This window comes from Genypterus blacodes, unplaced genomic scaffold (genome assembly GCF_046128005.1).
Source record: "Genypterus blacodes isolate CSIRO-AG114 ecotype Tasmania unplaced genomic scaffold, CSIRO-AGI_Gbla_v1 ptg000058l_1, whole genome shotgun sequence".
Lineage (NCBI taxonomy): Eukaryota > Metazoa > Chordata > Actinopteri > Ophidiiformes > Ophidiidae > Genypterus > Genypterus blacodes.
The window spans coordinates 220,037-239,178 of NW_027466870.1; the positions used below are offsets into that span (position 1 = coordinate 220,037).

Genomic DNA, 19,142 nt, shown 5'->3' on the forward strand with positions numbered 1-19,142 from the left:
CCTGACGCACGTGTGGCTTTTGATTGTAACCTTCCGCCTCCTGTGCACCTGCTCTACTTCTCAGCTGCGGATTACACGGACTATTTACTCAGGCGCAACGTGGACCTCATTTGAATATTTCCGCCTATTGTACGTTTTACTCATTTACATCTGAGATCGAGATTAGGATTTAAAATTCTATTAAATCGAATGCACGTGAACATGATGTCGTTCAACTGACAGCAACATCCTAAAAGTTTTAGATAGAAGTTTTGTTTCCATTATGTTGGGGAATTTCATTACTGATGCATGACACATGTAAATAAATCAATAATTTTAAAGGGACAAGGACTATTGTCATCTTTTAACCCAAGACCTTTAAAAAAATTGACTAAATTTCAAGTGAATCTTATTCAGTCTATTAGAGTATTGTATTGTAGTGGGACGTTTATTTAAACACTATATATTTAGTTTACTGTTGGTGACCTTTTGAGATACAGGGCTTTACAGTTAGGCCCTATGTATAGTTGGACACTTAATTTCAAAAGCAATAAGCCCATAAATGTCATTTAAAAAATAACCCCACAAAAATATAAAGCATCCCTCTTTAATAGAATAGAATTCAATTTTAATAAGTTTATCTTCTTACCTGATTTTCCACCAAAATGCCAGACAGAACTTTGTCATGATAAGGTTGTGATTGTACTATTTAATTGCAGGACAATCACAGGTTTAATTTATAACCTTTATCATGGCTTTGTTCAGTTCAGGTGTGTCTGAAGTCATGTTAGAGTCGCACTGTGGCACAGTTAAGTCCCTTTTGCACACTCACCTTTAGATGTGGAATATATTTAAAATTGATTTGATAACTATGATTTAGATCATAGCTTGTGTCACAACTTCAGTTGTTTTCATTTCTGCTTCCTTGTGGGTCAGTTCTTCCTCACATCTGTTGAATAGGTTAATGTGAATGCTAAACTAGGCAAATATGAAACAAAGCAAAGGAGAACGTGCAGGTTTTAGACACAGAATATGACTGCAGCCATTTTAAAAATCAGGAAAACTATTTAATGTAGAAAAACTTAGAAGCATTCATAAATGTAATAGCTCTCCATGCATAAACACAGTCACAGTCATACTTCCACACAACGACACTAAAAGCAATGACAACTCTTTGACAATTAGCACATTTTCTAATTGACCTAAAACATACACAAAGTAGTAATAATGTGATAGAATTTTCCCATGGGGTTAATTAAATAAGAAATATGAAAAGACATCAGGTTGACATTCATTGACGTTCACATACATTGTAAGATTTCTTTAGGTATTCAAATTAAAACAGTAAAAGGGTGCAGTGATCTTTTAACACCAACATTAACAGCATCCAACATCCCACACCTGAACTGGGCCCTGAGTGCAGGCCAACCTACAACACCAGCAAAACCATGGTGATGCCAAAGATATGTACAAATTAATCAGAAGTTTCACACGGACGACTGCCAGGAATGGAAGTGAAATGGTTGCCGTGTGACAGCTTTCATCGTCGCCCCGAACGGTGCTTAAAGTTCTGTTGCCGGACCCCATTCAAAGTCGTCTTCTACCTCCTCCTCGTCCTCTGAGCTGTCGCTGCCTCTGATCTGCGTGCGTCTGTACTGGAGTGCTTGGTGATGTGCGAGCCTATCAGAGAGCAGGAGAGAGAAAGGTCACATTTCAAACACAAACTTTGTTGTCTAGCCAGTCAAACTCCACTCTGAAGACAACAGAGGGCAAAAGAGCACTTACACAATGAACTGTGGGGTCTTCCTTCCCTCCGTCTGAGCCTGTGGCTCTGCCACACGAGCCTGGAGGAGAGGACAAGGCAACTTTAAACAGGAGTTATTTGTGTTTTATAAACCAATGTGTTATGTTAGAAAGAACAAAATGTGAAATGATTTTGTTCCAAAGATATTTAGAGAAACCTTTGTGAAAAGTTCCCTGAGATCATTTTTGTTGTGATTTTCCGCAATATAAATAAAGTTGAAAATAGAATTGAATTGGTCACATCAGTGTCTAGCCTATTAAATACTATTTACTACAGGTAATGTGTACCTGACAATGCTGCCCACCATTTTCTAAAGCACACAGGGGTTTTTGTCAGGATGATGAATGGTCTTTATACCTGCTAGGCAACTGGTTTCAGTTCCTCTTAGTACAGTATCAAAACAACATACAGAGGCTTGAAAATAAGTAATCCATCACAGTGACCATCATTATTTGTGTGTGGTATTGAAAGTGAAATCACAGACTGTTATGAAAAGAGCTCTGGTGGAACACTTTGTATTCCAACATTTAAAAGTTTGTTTGTATTCACCTGACCACAGACGATACAGTAACAGGAGCAGTGCACCATACAAAACAGTGCATCCTCTAGCTAGCAGCCATCAGATCACATCCTCAAAGTCGCTGTATGCTTTAATGAGCAAAAACGTTGCTTACCTGTTGCAATTTCTCCTCAATGGCAGACAGGGGTGCGTGTGGTGGGCTCTCAGACCGCCTCTCAGGAAGTGAAGACTCAACAACAGAGTTATTAACGGAAGGGTCAGGAGCTATAAAATCTGGGGGTCCTTCCGATGGAGCAGTGGGTGTAAATCGTTCGCTGGCACTGAAATCTGAGTCGGAATGACTATGATGAGTCGGAGGTACGTCCTCCTCCTCTGCGGCACTATTAGTGTAACTGTCACGGCGGGGCATCCTGGGCTCCGGCACATGCATCAGTGGCGGGAGTTCTCTGAGTGCGTATTTTTCAGCTCGAGACTCGGGCTCCACGCCGGGCTCCACGCCGGGGCTGTGGTGCCCGGAAGCCGGCTCAGACGATCGGGCGAGAGCCGCTCCGGCTGTCCTGGAGTTTCGTGTGATTGGCGCTGCATCCTGACCGGGGAAAGCCTCGTCCAGGTCCTCGTCAGTGTAGGCCTCTCCGTCTGTGAAGCCCTCTCCATCTGTGTCTTCCAGGTCACTGGCAGCACTGAGGTAGTCAGACTGGGTCTGGTCCAGTGCATCCAGGTCCTGTTCACCACCACTCTCCAACTGAATAGAAGAGGAAATAGATTTGAGTAACATGCATACTGTCAGTTTCAAACTCAGAACGTGTGATCAGAAATCAAATCTCGTGCTTAACTTTTGGTATTTTTTGGACTGGTTACATTTTCTAAAACTTGTACTTCTGCCCTATTTTCCTTTCTTTTATTTTCATTTCTTAATATTTGAAAATTGACCTTCCTGAACATCTAACATCTTTCATGTGACTGTATCAATGTGTTAACTTGAGCCTCCGAGTGTGAGAGAAGAGATTGAATGTGTAAAAGAAGCAGTGTGTCTTACCGTAACTTCAGACACCCAGACAGGTTTGGACTGTTGGTGGCGGATCTTGTCCTTTAGACTCTCATACCAAACGTGGGAGCTGGGCTGCAGGTCAATACGTGCTGGGGAAAAGGAAAAACTGTGAGAAACTATCCAGTATTCTGAGCCTGAATTTACTGTCTAACAGACGCATGTGTTGTTTATTACCTGAGAAAAGATGGCTGCAGTGTTTCCTTAACTTGAGGGCTTGTGCGTAAAGGCGTCTGGAGCTCTTGTTGGAGTCGGGGTTGTACTTGTGCCTCATGGACTTCACGTCCTTGCGACTGTGGGGGTCCAGGAACAGTACCATCGGGTGGTACTGGATGTAGTTCAGCCTCTCCACTGCAGTGGGGGTGATGTCCAGCAGGGGGTGCTTGTCCTGGGAACAGAGAAGAAGAAACAAGTTCATGAGGCACAAGTAAGACCAGGGAACAGGGTTAGAGTTTGATTTGATAATTTTACTGGACAAAGCCCCATTTATGTTTTCAATAAATTCATACAGCTCACCTTCTCAGCTATTCTCCTCACAGTGTCCAGTTTGATAACAGTCGAGGCGCTGTCTCCTCCTCTGCTGCGGGGAACCATCTCTGCCAAAACGAAACAGGGAGAAATGAAGCCAATATGGTGAATGAGTGACAAAGCACTGTGTTACATTGATAATCAGCCTTAGGTTTGTATCACCATGGATTAGAAGGACAACCAACCTGCTGCTTCATAGTCATCAGGCATCTCTCTGGCCAGCTTCTCCATGGCAATATCGTTAAGAGGACCCAGAATGACAATGGGCCGTTTGAAGTTAGCTGGAGACAAAACAAAATCAGCAAAAATTAGTGATCAGATGCTAGCGGGACAACATTTATTATTAATTCACAGACATAATGCAGCAAACGAAAGATGCACCAACCTTCTCTGAGCAGAACTTTTTCATAGGCTGGGAATTTGCCTTGAATGGTGAGCTGCAGTAGGTCGTCGCGAGTCCGGCGGACGTTCTTCTTGCCTCCTCTGAGACCCCGTAGTTTCCAAAACTCAGCTCTGGGTCCTGACACCTGTCTATCTCCGCTGGTCCTCTGAACCTGCTCCGTGCTAGCCAGACCCTCAGCCCTGCAGGAAACGGCGACAAACTAGGTTAATGGAGCCGAACGGAAAGGATTTCAGCAACGTCGTCAGTGTTTCTCTTTCCGTCTCACTGACCTGGTCTGGTTGGGGATGGTGCCTTTATCCAGCTCGTGCAGGTCATTCCCCATTCGGACGGCCAGCCAGTTGCCCAGCTTCCCTCTGTGCATTGTGTCCACCACCCTAAACACCTCTCCTCTGGTGAAATTCAGGCCGACGGGGCCCTCGGCCTCGTGATCAAAGTGGGTCCTGATGTAGAAGTTGTCTGCAAGGTTTGACTTGATGATCTTTTTATAAACTGAGAAGACAGAAAGTTGAGATTCATGCTGTAATGGGTTTATTTACCAGATAGAAATTTGGTTGAAATGAGTAGAAGAAAATTATCCTTTGATCGGCTGAGCACAGCACTTACGGTCCATCTTGTTCTGAGTGCAGATTTCCACCTGCTCCCCATTCTTGATATTCAGGAGGAAGTTGGCTGCCTCTTCTCTTGTGAAATGGCCAAAATCAACTTTATTTACCTTAAAATGAGACAGAAATCCACATGAGATGTAGGAAAAGCAACAAAGTTAGGTCCAACACAGCAGTAATGTCAATTTTAATGTGCTCCCGGTCATTAGATTACAAATAAATTGCTATTAATAATTAGCTATTGAAGTTTTACAAGCTGTAGCCTTATCTCACCTGCATGATCTGGTCTCCCTCTTTCATGCCTTGCAGGTGCGCAGGGCTGTTTGGCTGAACTCCGCCCACAAAGATACCAACATCGTTGCCACCTACGAGCCTCAGACCCACACTGCCCTCTTTCACAAACGCAACTTTGTTCAGATCTGAGCTGTACCTGAGAATGACATCACATGTGAATTAATGTTGCTGTGACCTAATGTGTTGACGGGAAGGTGTATTTATTGATATGGGCTTGAATAAACATGTGTAAGGTTACCCACCCTGGTGTAGTTGTAGGGTAAGAGTCTGGAGGTAGAGAGTAGATGGGCTCTTCTGCAGGTTTGGCTGGAGGGGAAATCGCACTGATCAGACTTCTTCTAGTACAACATAAGACAACACTGCAGTGCAAAGTAAAGCACGTCTTCTACTTACAGCTACTTTCAATATTAATTGATAACATATTGTGCCTGAGAAGCAAACATTTAAACGGTAAATAATATAATAGAAGGTAAATAAGCAGTGTGTGGTGAGCCTTACAGTAGACCGGTGGGTTGCTGTTGACTGATATTCCCGACCTGAGCGTGGCTCCGTTAGCGGCACGAGGAGCGCTGCAAGGAGGGGAAAACAACAGGGACATGTTCATTCACTGATATTATTACATACAGTAAGTGAAAGGGGAAACTTTTGACTGATCACTTTGCTGTACCTGCGGCCGCCCAGCTCAGAGCTCCCAGACCTCCTGAGATGTGAAAGCTGGTCTGACTCGGAGGAATCTGGATTGAGGACAGAGACAGCAGAGACACGGTGGTGAAGACCAACTTAAAACTGGTGGCTGACCAAAAACTATAACAAAGAGGAAAGGATGTGTCAAACTGAAGAACAGACTGACCCTCAGGAGGTGGCCTGGGGGGTGTTGGATCTCGACGTGGCCGTTCCTGTTTCACAGCGGCGGAAGGGGCCTTGATCTCAGGAAGCACTCTGGCAGAAGCAAAGGAAAACTAATAAGACATCGTATAACTGAATGATTCATCCAGATAAGGGTGTTGTATCAGCATTCATTAAAATAAACTTGCACATGAGTAATTGTAAACATTGTCTTGTGCAATCTTTGCAGTTAGTCAGTTATCATGTGCACCTGTGTGTGTGTTCAGAGTGTCATGCGATGACGCGCTTGTTCATCTGCTTCATCTGTACTAAGCAGATGAAGCAGATGAACCAGTCGGGCATCCTGTCTGTATGTCTTCACACATCTCTGCACTGACGCGGTAACCCACAGGTTCACTCATCACATGCTATTCCTCCTCTATAATGTTACTATGTTAGTAGAGAGAGAGAGAGTGAGTGAGTGAGTGAGTGAGTGAGTGAGTGAGTGAGTGAGTGAGTGAGTGAGTGAGTATATCTCACCTGTATCGATTGTCTCGCTCTGGCGATTCTCTGCGAGGAACTGATGCATAACTGGCCTCAGACTCAGTTTCGTCTGCAGATATTAATCAATGAATCATTATTATTATAATCAACATTTCAGTTCATGAATTTTAAGTAATTATGGAATGTCATGAGTCAATATTAAAAAAGATTGATCAAAGATTAACTAATATTAATGCGGTCTATCCTCAACCAAGAACTCATTTTGCCAGCAAACACTCAAATTCAAACAACACTCACTAAACACACACACAGCTGACTTATGTACACACACACACCTTTCTGCAGTGGATTGCTGACGGTGATGCTGGGGGGGCTCCAATGCGGCGGCTCCACTTGGGGCTGCATGGAAACATCGGGGAGAACTCTGGAAGAGATGACAGGGAGGCGGGAGTGAGGGAGGAGGAAAATAACAAATCTCAGTTACGTTTGGAGAGGGGGGGAGGGGCTGTGGCTAATATGATGATTATTGGTGAAAGGATGAATATTCACCTTAGCTTCTGGGGGAGGGGGGGAAGTTCTCTCTTTGATGGTTAACTGCTTTACGACTGATCACAAAATCAATTAGTGGATCTTTGCTGGTGGTGTTAAATAAGTAAGAGAGCTGCTTGATGTACAATGCAGATTTATAAAAACTGATGGCTGAAATGGGGGATTATGATTATTAATACTAGTATGTTGTTTGTTTTGTTTGCTTGTTTTTGTCTCATCCACACTTAGCCACATACAGTAGAGGGACATGTTCAGCGCAAATCACTTTATTTCATTGGTAAATAAAATAACACAAACACAAACTGCATGACTTGGTACACAGTCACAAAAACACAACACAAGAAAATCAAACCAAAATAAAATAAAGCAAGAATGAAGCAAAAAAATGAATCAATCAAAATCACAAAAATATTTTAAAATGGTATTAGTAAAAAATAATGATTAGCTGCTGATGCTAAAGATGAGAACAGGCGATGTGTGCCTGCTGTGTTCCAGTCCTTGAGGTCTTGTAGGGTTTCAGTTTGGTGGGGGAGGGGGAAGGGGGGGCAAGGAGGTTTTTGGGGTGGGCCTTCATGTGTACCTGTATCTGCTGCGGGAGTCCTGGCTGTACGGGGTGCCTTGCCGCTGAGGAGGCGAGCTGCCATCCGACTCCGACCCAGAGTCTGAGAAAGCAGAGACAGTCGCACGTTCATAAAATATGGATGCGTTTGCTCTCCTGCGGTTACAGTGTTTTTATGGCGACGCGGCAGAGACACCGTCCAAACAGGAACGCCATTCAGGCTCAGACATTGTATAATTTTCATAAGCAATCTTTACACCATGTCATTAACAGCGGCAGTTATGTGAGACAAAAGTTCCCAGTCATCCCCACGATGGTCTCACGTGGTTTGCCGATGCCGTGTTAATACTTAAAAAGGCTAAACACAGCACCTATGTTGTGCTGCTCTGAACTGTATATGACTGCAATACTGCACTGTCACTCAGACAGCTGCAAACACTAAAAGGTTAAACAAATGTCCCGAAGGAATGAGGCAAAATGCTGCTCGTGTTCCACCACCACAGTTCAATAGCTCTTGTGTGTGTTTGCGCGTGTCTGTGTGTGTCTCTGTGCGTGTCTCTGCGTGCGTGTGCTTGCATACTGACCTGGGGGAGGGATTCTGATAGGAGAATTGACTCTCCTTGGTTGCTCAGGGCGAACAGTGATGGAGGAGTCTCTCAAACCCAAATGGGTCAAATCAGGAAGAACTCTGATGGGGAATAACGGAGAAAGGAGCGAGGAGTGATAATTAACATCTCTTCTAGGTTTTCAGTCAGCTACTATACAACAGCGCCTACATTTGAAACTTGGTTAATTTCCAGTTCATCCGAGTTTTGTCCCTTACTTGTATCTGGAGTCTGGACGGGGGCTCGCTCTCCTTGGGGGAGGGGAAGCGCTGCGGTCAGAGTCCGACTCTGACACGGGCCTGCGAGGCCTGGAGGCGGAGGACGAAGCGCGAGAGCTGGTCCAGTTTTGCAGGGCAGGAGAGGCTTTGGGGTTGGGGAGGGTGGACATTCCAGAAATTGTTCTGGAGAAAGAGTAGAAACCAGGATGACTTCTTCATCATGTTGTACTAAGGTCTAGTTTTTTAGTGTGTAATCTGCCCAACAACTGAGTTTGATTAACATGTTTTCATCATGATGTAGGAGAAAAAGACCTGTATTTGTCCCTGAGGTCGGGGCTATCTCTGTCTCTCCTGGCAGGGGGAGGAGAGGCACTGTGGTCGGACGGAGACTCAGATGGAGCTGGAGAAAAGTCATTACAGATTTTTATTTGAGTCATTTTCTGCTGATGCACACAACATCTGTCCTGCCTCTTGAAGTGGCAGGCTGACTTCCAACAGCAACAGAGACACAGCGAACCACAACACTCATCATCTCTCTCTCAGAAAACACACGTCTGCTGTGTCAATGTTATTTTTTCCAAATGGGTGTTTCTGATGGCGTTTCTAAACTTCCTACTAAACTCCACATCGCCTCAAACCTGTGTAACGTGAGAGCTATTTGCTGGAAGATGTGATGAAAGAAAACAGTGTAGCGCTCCCTGCTGGACTGACCTCTGCGGGGGGCGTAGGCCTTTGCAGAAGGCCGTGGCAGGGTGGAGCGGATGGGGGACGAATCTCTGGACTTTACCGGTAATGGTTCAGCTCTGGTTCTGGGATTAAGAGAAAAGGGAGTAGATACATTTGAAGTGGTGGTGTGACTTAGGTACAAACTCTGAACAAATATGATGCTAATGTTTTATTATGAATATTAAAATCCAATCCAATCCTCATGCAAAGCCTCAGGTGGCAGCATCAGGTAACCAAACAGTGAGACGAGGATGTTAGAGGTCCATTACGTGTTCCCATAGAGGTAAGAAAATACTGAAAATAAAGTGAAGACATGCTAGGTGGGACAGGCGGGCGGTGTTATATGAGCTGTACCTTCGTGTGCGTTTCTCTCTGGTGGGGGCACGGGACGCCCTGAGAGACGGGAGGTCTGTGTCGATGTCCGAAATGTCTGATGGGAGAGAGACGGATTGTGGTTATTGAGCCTGCAAACCCACTCAAAGGAGCTTAGAAATGTCACAGCAGATGCTTCATCACCAGTCGCAGCTTTTCCTTACTCCTCCTCTCCCCCTTTCCCACCCCCACGACTCACCCTCCAGTTCAGAGCTGCTGTTTCCACGGCGGTCTTCATCGCTGTTGGGGGCGCTGTCCGTCACCTCTGGGATGCTGACCAGGAACTTGCGGTCGTCTCTTAGGACCGTCATGGTCAGCTTGCCTCTGCTCTTCTCCACCAGGTGCTTGGTCTCCAGCAGGGACAGGTTCTCCGTCGTCATACCATTGATCTGGTCAATGGAGACCAATCAGTTGAGACTAACTACTTACAGACATCCTTCATGTGATCACTTTGTGCCGATTACATCTTCTTGAATCAACTTAGACTTGTGTTAGTATTAACTAATCTTTTCACCTTGAGAATGAGGTCTCCCTCCTGAAGCGTCCCTTCCTTTGCAGCCAGGCCTGTGTCCGTCATGTGCTTGATAAAGATCTGACTGCCCAGCTTCAATCCATACTCTGCAGACAAAGCCAGGCAACAAGATGGCGGTAAGAAGAGTAAGCATTCATACAATAGTTCTCTCACAAACAAAACTGTCCTTCTTTCTTCCTTCTTACCATCGTTGAGTTTCTTCTTAACTAGAGTGGTTCTGATTGGTTTGTCTGCAGCATCATTGATCGGCAGTTTCTTGTAGCCCGAGGACAGCGGCAGAGTGTGTCCGTTGCGGTCGGGCGTTGAGCTGCGGGCTCGGGAGCGGTAGCGGTCAGCATCTCTGCCCCTCTCGCTGCCGTCGGAGTAGCGCCTTGGTCGTTTGGTGTAACTCTCCACGTCTAGCAGGTTGGAGTGGGACCCAGCTCGAGACGGCCTGGTGGTTGCTGGGATCTGGATCTTTCGAGGGCGTTTCACTGTCTGCAACCAGACAGAGGAGGACGGAGTGATGTCAAATATCAGTGAAGAGTTAATCAGTTTTACTAGTTTACCACACAAGAACTGTAGAGTAGAAGGATTTCGGTGTTTGGATAAGTGCGTCCTTAAACTCACAACGTTGGCTGTCTTCCCGCATGATTTGAGGTTCTGAATGGTGAAGTTAGAGTGGACGTTCTCCATAGAGACTCCATTGACCATCACGATTAGGTCTTTGGTGCTGCAGGACACAGGGAAATCTTGTCATTAAAAGGCACAATCAGTACGCTTCTGTTGCTGGGTAAACACACCATAATGAATTTTAAGATACATTTACATAGTGTAGGCACGACATGATCATGTGTTTTGTACACAAACAGTCAAGTCTGAAAGGTGTCTGCGGTCATGTCAGTAAGAACATGAGAAGCAACTCACAACAGCCTTCCAATGGCCGGACCGTTTGGCAGCACATCTGACACCACCACAGCTGTATCCCCCGTGTCTGGGTGAGGTTTGTCCTTGCCTCCTGATAAAGCGAACCCAAACCCAAACTTGGAATCCTTGGGATAGGAGAATTAAACAAAGGGGAGATGAGAAAGGAAGAGCGGGGATAATGCATAAAAGAAGTGTAGTGTGTAGGCGCGTGTGTGGGAGACGGTGACATGGAGGCACAGCCCATTCCAAGGCGCATTCCGTTTCAGGTAGGCTGGTGAGCAGCTCTTGGAGTGCAGCAGGGTGTGTCACTATGAATTCCTCCCGGAGTCTCGGCTGAGACACCGATCGGCCTGAAGTCTGGTGCAGCTCAACCCACACAAATACTTGACAAAAGCCCTCGCAAACAAAGCTGAAACTGTGACTCTCTGCCGCACAACGCGTCTCCACTTTCACTTCTATATTTGTCAACTGGCCTGAGGACCTTTGTGTTCTAAACAAAGACTAACAATATAAGCTGTTCACACTCTGAATTTTCTTTACATCCATCTATTTTCATGAGCAGATTTTTAAAGATGAAACAGGAAACTTGTACGTTTTTTGGTGATCCCTTATTAAACAGTGAACCACTTACTTTGTTCAGTGTTATTGTGTGTTGCTCCCATATTGTCAACTCCTCCATGCCTGGCTTCTAGAGAGACAAAAAAAGACAAAGCAATAATGAGAACCTGAGGACAGACGACGACTAAATGCTTTGGCAACGCAATATCAAACACTGATGAATCATTGTTAATTAAACTTAATGAACTGTGTAACCTCTTACAGTGAGAACAGCTGAGCCACAGCTAAGCAGGGACAGTTTGTGTTTGAATCAACATGATCCCAGCATGCTGTTACCTGTCTCATTCCTGCCCGACCGGTATGGAGGAGGGGCTACTTGTGCCTGTGTGTGTGTCCCCATGACCCTGTGGCACTGACGACATACAACACCGAGGGCTTGTGCAGTCAGTGTGTACATAGAAATACAAGGCACGGAGCAAAGCGCAGCAACACTTCACCTGGCAGGGAGAGGCTGGGCCTGTTCTATGTGATGCATTTCTATGCTCTGCGCTCTGTCAACAGCCACAGTCAAATCACTTGTCCCTGGAGGTTCATGATCAGTGGAGCAGTTGCAGACAGTCAAGACCTCGGCCCTTCAGCCTTTCTAAAGACTGTAAACATTTACCAACCCTAACCAAACGACATCGACAAGTACTGACAAGACAATGTACTTTTCCTTTTTTATGTCTTTAGGTTTGTTGTTTGTTGTTCACACACACACACACACACACGCGATATGTTTAGCTTTTATTATGTCGTGCATGACCGCTGCATTTGCTTGTCCTTGAAGTAATAGCACAGGGTTCCAACAAAAGGTCCATTCAACCGACCAACGTGTCACAGCTTCTGCTCAGAGATGAACATTCCAGTTTTACATCAATAAGCTCCTTCCCTATCTAAACAAAAATCAGGTTAAATTTTGCCTGCCCTTCCTCCTTTTAACCATTTCTCTTCCACTTGCATGACCTGATTTGACAAGACTACATTTTTACATGAACCTGCAACTCACAAACCAAACCACTTCATACCACAAACTTCTACTCGCTGCAAAGATAACAACATGCCACTCGTGACTGTCATTGTTAACATAGCAGCTCTTTTTAAAAACAAAAGAAATGTAGGCGGACCATACGCTGTAATTTACAGTGTGTGTGTGGAGGATTGCTCACACTTGCACTGCACACACTGCAGGACGGGTAGAGCCAGCTACTCTGGTCCACAATACAGAGATGCAGTGTTGCACCCCGGCCATGAAAGACTGACACTGGTTTATTCAAACACTGAGGACAGGAAAGAATAAGTGTGTGTGTGTGTGCGTGACCAAATACATATAACCACATTGACACCTGGCAAAATCTGAGCTCAAACACTTTAAGCCTAGATCCAATTTGAAGTTAATCTATTGAACCTATGAGGATCCTTTGAACATACGAAAATCCCTCAACCCCTGCCTGCAAACTAAAGCTAAACGTCTGGGATCAAATTCTCCTGCGTGCGCTCATAAACTCTTAGGTATGGCAACAATGAGTGGAAGTACTGTTTGCCATGTTTGACCTGTGAACAGTAGGCCATTTGTTTGACTAGGTTAATGATGAACCTGAACATACAGAGATCTGTTCGCTCAAATGAGAACTGGCTCTGGACTCTCTGACTATGTGAATCTTTACTGACGTGGAGACCCGAGGCCATTACCATTCGACGGCGTTGTTTATTCCAGTCGTGGCTTCAGGGTGCACCAGGCGCTGTGAGAAAGCTGTATCCTATGATGGGATAGTGATTAGGTGTGACAGGCTGAGACTGATAGGATATAAACCAAATGTCAATCAGCGTATAAGTGTGTGTGCTGATCTAAAAATCACAAATCCATAAGAAGCCAAACAGTCAAGCAGAAGATCAATAGGGAGGAGCATTTCCACCTTACATGGATCACCCAGAGGAGATGAGACAAACAAGGATAATTAGCTGAGATAATGAAGGAATCAAAGGACAGTGAGAGCAAAGAGCAAACCAATGTTAACGACCACAAGATTGTGGTAATAAGGACATTGAAGGGGAAGACAACTCTGCCAATACTGGGAGACTTAGCTGCTTAGCGATCAATATTCAGAGTGGTTGACAAAAAGGATTAGCTGAATCACAGCTGATGAGAGAATCTGCTCCACTTCACCCCTGGATTAAGGACACGATGTCTCTGTGTGACCAGGGCCAAAGATGAAGAGAAAGGCAAACGCTGAGTGCCGACATAACATCCATTTCCCTCTGAAGGTAAGGAAGGAGAGCGACAAACCGTGATGCTATTAGTCTGCGGTTTCAGGTGTTTCATAGACATAGGATGTGATTTCCAGGAAGTAACCAGTTGCCAAGGCTCCAAACCTGTAGCCTTTAGCTTTTCGCCCTCCAGATTCAAAGGAACCTTGAAGCTGGAGGCGAGTATGAATCAGTAATAGCTTAGTTATCTTTACCTGGCTTAACACTTTGAGGTTTGAGGCCCCTGTTTACTCACTCACTCACTCTCCACTTACCACTTCGTCTGAGAACCTGACTTCCATTTCCCAGCTGGGGCTCTCTAAGCTCAACAAAACACCTGCGGCCTCGTGCGCTCACTGAGCAGCCAGCTCTTTATATTCCATATGGCATCGCAAACAGCAGAAATCACAGCTCCCATGCTTCACCCTGCTCCGGTTACGTCCTCCTCGGATCGCCTCGGCGTGGATGGTGGCTATCGTCCAGCGGGAAATCCGATCCTCTTGGAGATATAATGAATGTAATATGACTAACCGCAGTGTGGCTCCGTCTGTGGGGAGCCGACTCACCTGGAGCGCTCCTCCCACACACGCAGCTTTTTGCCCACTCTCACAGCCACTGGATCCTGCCCTTTGCTACCAGGAGATTTAAGGTGGAGCGGCAAGAAAAACATCTCATATAGCCAGATGGGTCAAGTATCGTAGAAGTGACACGCTGTCACAGGTACGTATAGAAGCGCTGCAAATGTGGGAATAAATTATACGTGTAATTATAACATTTGTCAACCTTTAACTTTCTATACATTTGTTCATTCGTTCGATTAAATGATTTAGCTTGATCCTAGTCTATGCTATACCGGGACTGAAGGGGTTAAACATAGTCCCAGGTACATTCCTTAGTCCCTTGGATTGGTTGTCTTTAGTGACCAACACACAAAAGCTCCACTACAAATGTTCTGGGCTATAGCAGCATACGTAGCATGGAGCAGCAGTGAGAGGTGGTAAAGAAAACATTGGTTTAGGTTGCGTCCACTTACAGGCACCGAGAGGAGAGGCGGCCGAGGCTCCGGGGGCACAGAGCCAAAGTGCTTCATGAGTTTGATTCTCTGGGTCAGATTCATGATGACACTGCTGAATAAAGTCTCCTTGGGACTAAAATACACCCGCTTCTTCTCTGTCTGGGGCCGACTCAAAAACTCCAGAATTGAACCGGGCGGTAAACACAGTTGTACAAGTCCTCAAAATGCTACAAAATGGACAGAAGAGAGTCAACAACTGTAAGAAATTTAGAAAATCAGCATAAAAGTGTTTGAAAAAAGTAATTCCGTGCTTCTAAAGTCCATCATTCCATTCCAGTTCTGCACTAAGTCCTCAATTGTCCCCTTGTTGATGGGATCAGAGAGTGGAACAGGTCCTCTCCCTCTCATCATAAGTTCTGTCCCTCTGTGTGTGTGTGTCTAAGTTTAACTTCGAGGTCTTTCCCACAACGCAACAGCAGGTCCCAAGCTGCTGGCTGAGTTTCAGTCTACTGGGTGCTATGGTTACGTTGGGGGAATGAGAGCACTGGGCCGTTAATAATTGACGGAGTGTTTGCTACACCGAGGGTTTGCCCTGAGTAAAGTTTCCTGGGTTCCTTTACAGTCCGGCGCCGTGCTTAGGCATCAGGAAACGGTACTCGGACAAACAGAGAGCTTTGATTGCGTCGTCTCTACATTGTAACGGGTAACGCATGACAACAAATCAAAGCTGCGAGCTGCATTCTCTTCTGTTTGCTTGTGATTATCGGTGCCCTGCCCCGTCAGGACTGCAGTGCAGCGCGACACGTTGACTCCTACCCCACATGCTGGCACGGTGGAAGAACAAAAGGGAGGTGCCACTACTGTAGGGAAGTTGTGTACCAGAAGGGTGTGTACGAAATGATAACAATGTATCAGCAGCTTATCACTTCTTCAGCCTTGGAGCCTTTATCCACAGATGGGCGACAGGATTGCGTTTTGTTTTTGTGGGTCATATTTAAATGAGGCTGTAGCTCCGCAGCAGATGAGGAATTTATTGACGATACTCGGAGAGGAACAGCCGGCCTTTGATCAGTCAGGCCACCAGTAATGAAATATTTATAGGTCAAAGGAAAACAGAGCAAGGCCAAAACAGGAGCGAACCACTAGTGTTACTTATGCAAACACTTGCCAGTGGAAGCAAAGGTGTGCCCCCTTCAGAGCGGAAGACAATCCCTCATTCCTGTCAGCTCCGCACGCTGTTCTGTCCTCATTTCATGTTCCCTTAAAGCCACTCCTGCCAGTCTAGCAACTTGAAAACAACATCCTATTCCAAACGGTCGAGCACCTCGTCCCCCCACTGGCTGGTTAAAGGCTAAACGCAGAGTCAAACCAAGACAACAGTGACCTACTTTTGGTGTGACACATACCTAGAATTCTTCAGGTGGTGTTTCATGCAAACTAGATACTCTAAGAACGCCCGGAAAATGTTATTACAATAAGCCTCCAAAGGGATAAATACAGACAGAGTTACAAGTTTATCAGTTATATTGTAAACAAACTGTGGATTTTAAAATGATGGCCTCCCGATTGAGGTAAAAGGGGGGGAGAAAAGCTTTAAAACACCTGTTTATATAAAGCAGTCCAGGTATATTACTGCTTATTTTAATGCAATTAACGTTTAGGTAAGAGTAATAACATACTTTTCTGTGTCTAGGTATTTGTTGTTGTTAAATAAACACTTAACTGTGTGATCCCAGGCATGAAGCTGGAGGGTGTAATCAATGAATAAACTGACAATTTGCATTTTGGGCCGTGGTTACAGATGAACGGCAAAGTGTCTCTGTGTAAATACAGAGCTGTGGAAGACAAACACTCCAGAGGCTTACAGAGCCCACAGAGGCCCACTGTCAACACACACACGCGCGCACGCACACACACACACACACACACACACACACACACACAGACACACACACACACACTTTTAGAGTTACACTCAACACTTGAGTTACTTATTGCATGTACTGTCAACACTGTATTCCAAACACCCACTTTGTAACTATCTGAGCCCACATCCATCCTACACTCTCTCTCTCTGTGTGTGTGTGTGTGTGTGTGTGTGTGTGTCCCTCAGACATTCAATCAGTGATGGAACCTGACAGTGACCCTCAGAGATAATCCAGTACTGCCCATGGTAAAAGCTTGAACATTACACACACACACCATCAGTCTTAAATGTACAGCCTCAAATTGAACCAAACAGTGTTTCAGCTACATCTAACAGCTGTCCAGAGGAGAGAAGGCGCAGCTGTTTGGGAATGCAGAGTCGAAACTATTGTGAAACACACAGGCAGGCAGGCAGAAACTTGTATTTGTGGCAGAACCAGTAAGGCGAGGGTAAAGAAACTTGGACCTGCAGCTGATCCCCCACACACAGCGAATACACACTCTCACACACACACACTGGTTGCTGTCAAAAGCCCCCTGAAACCCCAAACCACAGAACGCAGTTTCACATGATAGTAGCACACCATAGTAGCCGCTCAATGCTAATTCTGTGACTAACTCGCTGCGCTCACAAAAAGAAAGTTACACAAAAAACGTCAGTTTTGTTTTAATTTACTGTTTTAAGTTACTGTTTGACTAAAGCGTCTCTCTTTTCCTCCCCTTCCTCGGGCTTCAGTAGCACCTGGAGATATTTTACAGAAGCTAGTTAGCAACCACACCTGTTCACTTCCCTTTTTGTCGGTTTTCTTACCTGTAAACGTCTGCGTCACTCTCGGCACTCCCTTAAAAATAAACAAACCCCCGCAGAAATAGGGAGGAAAAACGAGCTTCTCAATCTTTTTTGGACTGGCTCGCACTCACGCGTTTCCACTGTTTGGAAAGTTTCCCTGTAATCTGACTGAAGACAGGTGAAGGGGCGGGGCCGAGAGGGTTCAACGTACAGGTAGGTTTCACGACGTCATCACGCACGTAGCGTGCCTCAGCACCGGAAGTGACTCATCCGCCTAAGCTTTGCTTGCTTTATTTGCGGTATTTGCTTCCTATTTTATGTTTCTGGTTTTATTTCTTTAAAGTTTTACTGTGTGTTAGCTTGAAAATATTGTCATTTTTGGTCGATTAAAATTAGTATAAAATAAAATAAAAAATATACAATAAAATACATGTCTATACATTAGCAATATCAGGGCTTAGTTTAACTACTTGATCAACAAAGTGCTTGTATTTCTCTATATCAATGATCACCAGTAATTGTATGTAAACTGAGATGAAGAGTGGTGCTACTTGTGCAGGTTGGCATCATTGTGTGGACAAGATAAAGAAAGAAGAGTTATTTGAGAAGATAAGGTAAAGGTTGCTAATGTTTTCAAGAAGATTAAGGTCATAGCCATCCTCCCTGAACACATTAAAAGAAATGAGAGCTTTTTGGTGAGTCACACCCACTTTTGTGTTCAAAGAAGAGAAAATGAACCTGTCAAGGAAAGGAACACCATCCCTGCTGTGCTTCTGGCACAGGGAGTCTTGTACCTGTGCAGGGCACAATGAAATTAGAAGGTTATCAAGGCAACCTGGAGGAAACATACTGCCCAGTGTCAGAGAGTCCTGCCTCAGTGTCAGGTCATCACTCCTCCAACAGGATAAAAGTCCCTGGAAGAGGAACAAACTACCAGTGACTGGCACAAAATATCAGGTTGTCCAGGTCATTGGTAGTTATTTTTTTTTTTACTATTTATTGCTAAGTGCTTGCTTCAATTTTTGTTGATCATTCTTATTGTGAAACACCAGTACATTGTTGATGAAGTACTCTCAACTAAGTCCTGATATTGATCATGCTTATACTAATATTTATTCAGTATTTGTTCCATTTTATGTCTTTGTTAGAATTTCTTAATATCCAGTGTACAGTGTAGACAAATGAGGAGTGATGTTACAAATGCTTACACTATGTATTAATCCCCAAAATTCAATTTAAGGGATTAGATGGGGAGAAAGGAGAAGATTCAGAGACTCGGTGTCAGCAATCTTCAAGTTTTTATTTGTTTACAAAGTTAAGATTGCAATTTGATATAGTCCTTCCTTTAATAAGTAGAAAACCTTTTTAAAGAATTAGTCGAAAGGCACAATTTTTTACAATATCTACATTTCGATCCAAATTATAAATATATAGAAAACAAAAGCACAACCCAGAATAAAAGTGCTGAACACAGTTTTGTTTTTTGTACAGAAAAAATAGGCTTTGTTTAAAAATACATACAATCAGTAGCATGTTTTTTGTTTCATTTTTTTTGTTAGCAATAAATTATTTGAATGTGATAACATTTATATAATA

General features: G+C 44.5%; 1 protein-coding gene across 5 annotated transcripts; it reads right to left on the bottom strand.

Annotated features, from left to right (window-relative positions):
• Positions 1-1,024: 1,024 nt before the first annotated feature.
• On the bottom strand, positions 1,025-17,731 carry tjp3 (tight junction protein 3). 5 transcript variants are annotated; one of them, XM_076152979.1, is made up of 30 exons: positions 17,568-17,731; positions 11,603-11,659; positions 10,972-11,096; positions 10,675-10,777; positions 10,251-10,542; positions 10,048-10,151; positions 9,733-9,922; positions 9,516-9,591; positions 9,147-9,244; positions 8,748-8,835; positions 8,436-8,618; positions 8,197-8,300; positions 7,634-7,715; positions 6,840-6,928; positions 6,541-6,613; positions 6,026-6,114; positions 5,843-5,909; positions 5,674-5,744; positions 5,418-5,481; positions 5,155-5,311; positions 4,883-4,991; positions 4,549-4,768; positions 4,262-4,458; positions 4,062-4,157; positions 3,865-3,944; positions 3,526-3,736; positions 3,340-3,440; positions 2,458-3,045; positions 1,765-1,823; positions 1,025-1,659 (listed from the first exon to the last, which is right to left on the bottom strand). In XM_076152979.1, exons 2-30 carry the CDS (start codon positions 11,648-11,650, stop codon positions 1,542-1,544), a joined length of 3,882 nt encoding a protein of 1,293 aa, XP_076009094.1. In that variant the 5' UTR covers positions 11,651-11,659; positions 17,568-17,731; the 3' UTR covers positions 1,025-1,541. The 5 variants fall into 5 exon arrangements, with proteins under 5 accessions (XP_076009094.1, XP_076009090.1, XP_076009091.1 ...); XM_076152975.1 differs by lacking the exon at positions 17,568-17,731 and adding an exon at positions 14,849-15,322; XM_076152976.1 differs by lacking the exon at positions 17,568-17,731 and adding an exon at positions 14,091-14,545.
• Positions 17,732-19,142: the final 1,411 nt, after the last annotated feature.